Source organism: Cebus imitator, unplaced genomic scaffold (genome assembly GCF_001604975.1).
Source record: "Cebus imitator isolate Cc_AM_T3 unplaced genomic scaffold, Cebus_imitator-1.0 Scaffold55, whole genome shotgun sequence".
Lineage (NCBI taxonomy): Eukaryota > Metazoa > Chordata > Mammalia > Primates > Cebidae > Cebus > Cebus imitator.
Genome location: NW_016107370.1, coordinates 6,000,176 through 6,007,971, shown reverse-complemented (window position 1 = coordinate 6,007,971; position 7,796 = coordinate 6,000,176). Strand labels below are relative to the sequence as shown.

At 49.7% G+C, this 7,796-nt stretch overlaps 1 protein-coding gene and 1 non-coding gene across 2 annotated transcripts in view; one reads left to right on the top strand and one right to left on the bottom strand.

Annotated features, from left to right (window-relative positions):
• Positions 1-2,626: 2,626 nt before the first annotated feature.
• Positions 2,627-2,770, top strand: LOC119471312. Its single transcript, XR_005200340.1, has one exon. It is a non-coding gene; the product is annotated as a U4 spliceosomal RNA (small nuclear RNA).
• A 69-nt stretch (positions 2,771-2,839) lies between these two features.
• Positions 2,840-7,796, bottom strand: part of PHLPP1 (PH domain and leucine rich repeat protein phosphatase 1) — a 249,363-nt gene continuing 244,406 nt past the window's right edge. Inside the window, exons 16-17 of the mRNA XM_037738637.1 lie at positions 7,380-7,608; positions 2,840-4,970 (exon numbers count right to left, since the gene is read on the bottom strand). Coding sequence (XP_037594565.1) covers positions 3,813-4,970; positions 7,380-7,608 — 1,387 coding nt within the window. The 3' untranslated portion in view covers positions 2,840-3,812. The remainder of the gene's footprint in view (positions 4,971-7,379; positions 7,609-7,796) is intronic.

Sequence of the window (7,796 nt, the reverse complement as noted above, 5' to 3'; positions counted from 1 at the left end):
ACTTCTCTCCCAGCAAAACTATATGATTCTGGTTATGCATCTTAATATTTCTGCACGTCAATTTCCCATGGAAATCAGGCTCATCACAGGAGCCAGCTGTCATCACTTCTATTGCCTTACAAAGCAGAAACAGCTTCTCTGCCGTACTTGACAGTGGTGTAGGAGGTTGCTATCATGTGTTTAGGAAAATACAGTGATAAGAAACTTAAACTTTGTTTCTTCTGGGAAAGTGAAGAAAGGGTAGAGTGAAGCCCGTTTCTACCCAAAGTCTAAGCTTACCAGCAGGTGGTGCTGTGACAAAAGCAATCAAGAGAAACCAAGGCAGGCCGGTGGGGTTTCTGGGCCCCAGAGATTAGCCCTGCTACCTCTCATCAAAGCCTAGTATTCGGGAGTGGGAGCGAATGGCAGCAAGCTTGAGGGCAGCACAGGACAGAGGCATGCAGTGCATCCAGCACCAGTTTCTAGGGTCCTCAATCCGGGGCTCTTCCAGCAAGGCTCACCAGAGCTCTCTGCTTCTGCTTTCGTTTCTTCCTCTCTCTCCCTGCAAACCCCTTTCCCATTATCTGAAATTCCCAGCAGGAAGCAGAGAATAGAGCGGGCAGGGATGCCCTTCTCCCTAATACTTAACCTGCAGACACTGTGGCTTCAGTGGTCCTCAAATATTAAGCACTTGGCCACTCAGAAAGCACTTTCAGTTGCATAAGCAGCTCTACATATGCGATTAGACGCTATCTTGATAAACAGAAATGCAGAGAAACTCCTCAGAATTAACAGAGGCGGCAAGAGCATGGAGACCTATCAGTGAGTGTGCCACTTTGCTCACTCAACATGTGCGTGACTGAGTTACCTTTTCATATAAATGCCCCACTTACCACAAGCCTCCAAAGGGCAGAGTCTCACCTGTGTCTCCAAGGTACCTTACATATATGTTGCACAATGGGACCGAGGGAAACCCAGCAGCAAGCACAGCTGAACTTGAGGACTCAGGAAAAAGGAATTCCAAGTCTTGAACCCCTTTCTCCCGCATCAGACACTGAAGCTAGGAAATGAGATGTCCGCGCATCAGAGCTTGTGGGTCCCAGTGGCTGCCCCTGGCACAGAGTTGCTGTGGGGCTTTTAGAATCTAGAAGCGATTGCTGCCTCTGTGGACCATGCTCAGCTGGTTCTGACCACTCTAGAAGTGAGCTTTAGTGGAAGAGATCCACACACACGGCTTGGGTCTGTTCCACCCATGGGGACAAGTGAATCCTGCCCAGAGGGGGATTTAAGAACTGAGGAAGTCAGAGACCCAGCCCAGACCCGCAGGAACTAAGACGTTGGTGTGAAAGCTTGGAGTTGTTCACATCTGCTTCAACCCAGTGGGGCAGCCTGAGGGAGAAAGCAAGGGGCTGACGAGTGGAACGGGACAGGGGTCCCAAGGCGGTTTAGCTTCCAGCCTCAGGCAGAGTGCTCTGCCTGTACTGGGGAGTCAGCCCCCTTGGTCCCTGGGTTCCTGACTGGGCTGAGAGGAGGCAATTCTTTTCCATGGCCTTGGTGGTTTCCAAAGAGCACCGTGTGCAAGTAGCATGCCGTGGAAACAAAGTATGGCCATTATGAAAGTAAAGCCCACCCAGCAGCCTCCTGAAGGGGACGCAGAGCCCACCACTGAGTCTACTGGTTAAGAAATACGAAGTGTCCTGTCCCTGAACTAGCCAGGTCCCACCCAAGGGCGGACCTGAAGAGGGAAGCCAGGTTACATAGGAAGGTGGTTCATGTGAGATGAAGACCAACAGTATCTTCCACACACACGGACCACAAGCGTGGGGTGGGGGCGAGGCGAGGGCAGAGGTCCACGGTCTGCAAATGCAGTTGAGACGCAGCTGGGAAAACACTGCTGCACCTACATGATTCCTGCTAGTGCTGGGGGGCAAGCAAACAGCTCTTGATTGACCCTGTTCAAGCAGGTAAACCTGCTTATGTGAGCTACAGGCCTCCGGGAAAACTGAAAACAAACTTTGCTTCGTGGGACAAGTTGTCCAGAGATCTCTATCTATGCAACCTGTCTATTCCCCTTCTCATGTCTTCCCTAAGAAGTACCCGAACATCTTACCTGAACATCTTACCCTAATAAGAAACAGAAAAGCTGTAAGATCAGACCTGGCATGGTGGCTCATGCCTGTAATCCCCACATTTTGGGAGGCCGAGATGGGCAGATCACTTGAGGTTAGGAGTATGAGACCAGCCTGGCCAGCATGATGAAATCCCGTCTTTACTAAAAATACAAAAATTAGCTGGTGTCGGGTGCCTGTAATCCCAGCTATTCAGGAGGCTGAGGCAGGAGAATCACTTGAACCCGGGAGGAGGAGGTTGCAGTGGGCAGAGCTCACACCACCACACTCCAGCCTGGGCCTCTGTGGCTGGACTGTGCTAAGAGACAGAGCGAGACTCCATTTCAAAAAAGAAAAAAAAAAAAGAAAAACCTGTAAGATCAGCTAATTATATTGCTTGCTATTCAGTTAATTTCATATTTCTTTCAATGTAGGTTAACTTACTGGATGTTTTTCTCTTAAAAAAAATATAACCCCAATATTCCATCCCTCCTTTCCAAACCCAAGCTGGTGTGATTGTCTTCAAGACACATCTGGCTAGCTCTGTGCAGTAGCAGTATCGTAGTCAATGAGGTTTATCCGAGGCACGATTATTGCTAATAATTGAAAACTTTTCCCAATACCCTGCTGTGACAACTTGCAACATAGTTGGCATTGGCAATTTTTTACAGTCTCTATGGAGACTGACCTAAAATAAATAAAAAATAATAATAAACACATCCGGCTACTGAGACAAAAGCAGACAGGTCCAATAATTGTAAATCTCATATTTATTATAACAAAAATTATGACATGTCCATTTGTGCATTCTGCTTGAGTATGACTCTGGTATGTAAATGGCCTAATGGAGCACTATACAGCCATGCTGATTGTGGCAGCAGTAAGAACACAGTTAACAAGTGTCTGTCAGTCAAAGTGGAGGGGCTGGGACCGGGAGGAAATGGGTTCAGGGCCCTTGGGTGTAGGTTCTTGTCCAGTGGCCTAAGATCCACTTTCCCTAGACAGAAACGCTGCAGCCTGCTCAGCTTCCTCATTCAGTGAAGTGAGGGTGAGCTGTGAGGCAGGCAGGCTCCTGGGGTGGGGTGGGGGAGGAGAAACATCAGTTACTTGGGCTGTGTCCTTACGCCAAGACTACAAAACATTGTAAGCCTCACTATACAACACTGAGCTATTTACAATAGAAATTCTCAATCAGCTGTTCTCTCAGAGAAAATTAGTGAATCCCAGTGACTTAAGTCACCTGACAGAGTAAAGCAACTCCTAGGAGTTAGTCTCCATATTCTACAAATGTCTATTATTTTCAAGACAAAAAAAAAAAAAAGCCTTTCCCCCCCAAAGAAATACAGAATTACAATATTATTAAATCATTTAGCAATGGCAGCCTGTCCTGCCTTCCAAACAAAAAAGCCATTTTAAAAAATATTACATTATCATTAACTGTTTCTCTGTAATATATTAAACCTTTTGTTCTTTGTCTTTACATATCTGATATGTTAGGAGAAGTTAACAAATGTAAATCGTATTGGTAAAGCATCACTAGAAGTGGTGATTATTTAAAAAAAAAATAACCCAAAGAAAGAGAACCTACAGATTAGCTGCAATGACAGGTTGGGAACAGTGTCTGGGGGAAGGACGTGGAGTAAAACCCCTGGTTTAATGTGAGCCTGGGAGACTCTCGCAACTCGTCTTTCGTGGTTCGTTTATTTGTTAAATAGCTCGGCTGGGTCATAGCGGCGTGTCGTAATAGTCTGGCAGCTGGTCCAGCTGGTAGTGCCGCGGCAGCTGTGGCTGGAGCGGTGGCGGCGGCGGGGGCTGCTGCTGCTCCTGGTGATGCTTCATGATTTCTTTGACCTCCTCTTCCAGCTCTGGGGGTATGATAAACTGATCATCGGGATCCGGCTGAGCCGGGGCAGCAAAATAGCCTCCAGGCTTTCGAAGAGGGGCGTCTGTAGCCACCTCTATCACGTTGTGGCTCCTTTCCTGGGGCGCAACAGAGCCATTGGCCCTCCGGCGCCCGATGGTCCCAATGGCAGAGAAGTCTGCCTTCCTGGGCAGACCCGGCTCATCCTCGTTGGCGCTGATGACGATGCCCTCGTCGCTGGCCTCGGCCGGCACCTGAAGCAGGTGCTGCTTCTCTTTCTCCTTGGCCCGGCTGCAGTGAATGTCCACCTCCACCTCTACCCGGCTGCCGTTGGTGAAGACACCCTCGATGGGCTCCTCATCGTCACTGTCAAGGCCGTTGTCAGAGAAGGCGCTTGAGAATGTGGCACTGGACAGCTGGCGCTGGAAGGAGTTGGACAGACAGACGGGGTGGAGCATGCAGCGCTGCTCACTGGGGTAGGCGGGGCTGTTCTCGCTCAGGGCTCCAGGCGGGGGCTCGTCGGAGGCCGTGGACCCCACCTCGCTGCTCATCTCGGAAGTGGAGAGCTCACTACTGATCTCAGAAGCCATGCCGCTGCTGGAGGACGGCACACCCAGCCCATCTGAGGGCCGATCCTTGATCACCATGTTCACCGAGGAAGGGAAGATGCCGGGGCTGGGTGGTGGCACGGCCCCACCGGCGCTGAGCTCGCAGCAGCAGAAGCTGTCCTCGGTGACGCTGAGCTGCACCACCACAGCGCTGAGGCTGTCGTGGCAGCCGTAGCTCTGGGCCAGGGTGCACAGCTTCTTGGCAGCAGCCAGGGCGTCGGGCACGTTGCGCACGGCCTCCACGGCCTCCTCGACAGACAGGCTGTCCCACAGCCCTTTACTGCCCAGGATGAAGAACTCATCCTGGGGGGTCAGGAGCACGGACTGCACGTGGGGGCGAGGCACCACGCTGGGGTGGAGGAAGGTGTAGCCCAGGATACGCGTGGACTCAGTCACTCCGTTCACCTTGCCATCCTGGAAGAACAAGGGTTTGCAGACAGAGAGTTATACGGAGCACCTGCGGCAACTGTGCAGGTTCCCTGCAGGTCCCTGACTGTCCCGACTGTCAGACCACAGAGAAGTGCTGTGTGGCCTACAGAGGAAAGTGAGTAGTTAATGTGCACCTGTCATCAGAAACCCCAGGTAGGAGGCCTAGGCAGGTAAGGAGCAGCAGAGACAAAAGGAAAAGATTTCGGTTATGTGTTACTGGGACCCTGTTGGCACTAGGTCCACAGGCCCTGCTGTTTCTCTACAGTAAGCATGGCTGGCTAGCTCCTCCCGTCAGCCCACAGGACTCAGATAGGAAGAGCCTTTCTGATAGAAGCCAGTCCTGAGCAAAGACGCACAAGGCCAGCATACATCAAGACAGTGCCCCCAAATCTTCCGTTGCTCTCCATGATCACAAGTGGCAGTAGTGTCTAAAGGTCCAGAGAAGACTTGAAAGTACTTAAGGGGTGGAGAAAGCCTTGGTGTGACTAGGTGGGTAAGAATGCTCACGTCAGGAGAGCAGATGCTAAAGGAAACGCCAGTTCTTACAACTTCCTTGAACTTGATTTCCTGGTGGTCAGTGGCAAAGGCAGGGTCTGCTGGCTTTAGTTTAGCTGGGTGCATGCTATGAAATCAGTTACCAAAGCGCCAAACCTGGTTCCTTCCTTCCTTCCCTTCCCTTCCTTCCCTTCTTTCCCTTTCCTTCCTTCCTTTCTTCTCCTTCCTTCTTTTCCTCCCTCCCTTTCCCATGTGTACCCACTTGATTCTTTATTCTTCAAGTTTTGAGATTCTCAGGTCCGTGACATACCTCTATATGGCCTAGTTTTAACACCTCTTTCCAGGAAAGGCGGCTCCATTTTGACAAATCCCTGTCTGGGATGACCAAGTGTTTCTTCCGGAGAACATCCACTTCCGTTCCAGCCCTACCACCTTCCTTTATTTGGGATTTGCCAAGGTGTTTGCTTGTCCTTAGGGATGCCTTTCCCAGCTCCTCACATAACTTTGCTACCCCACACTTTTAAGTAGGTAAGCATTCCCATTTATAAAATTAGTAGTATGAGCTTCGAGGACAACTTTAAACTGCCTTGATCCTACGGACATAATCTGTCCCCGAAGCATGGAATTTCGCAGAAACTGTTCTTGCTGTTCTGCCCAGGCCTTTAGATTTCTCTCCATCAAAACCAATAGTTTTGTGACTCATGACAGTGAAGCTTCCAACATGGGCTCCAGGAGTGCTGCTGCATTCCCTAATTCATCAGTGTCGGTCATGTGCCCTGTGCCTGAAAAAAATGACGTGGGCAGACAGCAGTGACGTGCAGATATACATCTACCTTCAAGAAGTTTCAAGTCTTACATTGTTGATAAAACCCACAGAATCATGTACAGTTTGACTCTGGTGAAAGTTTTAGAGAAAAAAGACTGATTCCACACAGTCTCTGATGAGGGCCATAAGAAAGAAACAGACTCAAGCTATACATGGGATTCTGTGCAAATAAGTGTGTGTGAATTTGTTCTCTGTCTATTCTTGGAGCAGAAAGGATTAACATGGACGGCAGACACTGTGTTAGGGAGCAGAAGACAATGCACTGAATTAAACTTCAGATCAACATTATGCCAAACACAATTAAGGAAAATGATTTCTGTGACCTAAATGAATCATAGTTTGCACGTCAGACTTCTCTTGTTTTCTGTGCTTCTCCTGTTCCTTGCTTTTGTGTGCATTGCTTAACACTTAACAGTGCGGTTTTGTTCTGTATTGCATTTTACTTCTCTACCTGAGACACGCCCTCCAAACACACACACACACCCATCTGCTGTGGGGACTGCCCTGCGGGGTGTTTTAGCAGCAGCTGCTCAGTGGCCTCCGTCCACGGCATGCCAAGCGCACTCTCCGCCCCAGCTGTGATGACCAAAATGTCTCCCTATGTTGACAAATGTTTTGTGGGGAAGCAAACTGCCCCCAGCTGAGAAATGCTCACTGTAGTTACATAGACATTCATGGTTTACAAGTCATAGCAGCCTTGTCAGATAGGATAGATATATGAGGCTGAGAGAGGTTTAAAGGTCAGAGCCTGCAAGTGGCAGAGCTAAGATATGAAAACGAGCAGTGTGATGTTGGGTAGAGCCCTCAACCACCGAAGCAGCCCTTTGCAGAGTGGCTGCACGGATGGAATGGGGTCGTGCCCACGAAGCACAGTGCCTGACACAGGGAGGCAACTGAGAACCAGACGTCGTAATGTAAGCAATTCGCTTTGTGATACTATGGATTTGGAATTCTAATGTTGAACCACCTACTTCAAAAACGTTCTTTGAAGGCAAATGCTCCTTAGCTAGTTTCTGCTATGACCTGGTCTCCTCTCCTCTCCACCATCCTGGGGAAAACCCCTCCCTCCTCACCTCAGTGATAATGGCCTTGTGCTGTTTAATCCTCTTCAGCTCTTCTTCACAGCTCATGACGTAAGATCTGGACAGAGGCAGTGGCTTTCCATTTCGACAGAGAACTGTTTGGCACTTGCCCACATTAGCAGAGGTCAAGGTGAAGGATCCTCCTGGGTCCACAGGGTCATGCTTGATATGACAAAGGACAGCAGCACCGCCGAGTTTCTGCCCAGCAGTTCCAAGTTTCCTGGAATCGGAAGAGAGAGGGTGACAAACACAGCCCATCAGAGCCAGTTCCACCAATTCCACAGGAAGACCGCACCACTGGACAGGGCCAGGAAGACGACAGCTGGAGAGTCCACTCCGCTTCCTTCATCAAAGCACACACTGCTCAGCCTCTCTGAGGAAAAGAGCCCCTGAATCTGACATCACACA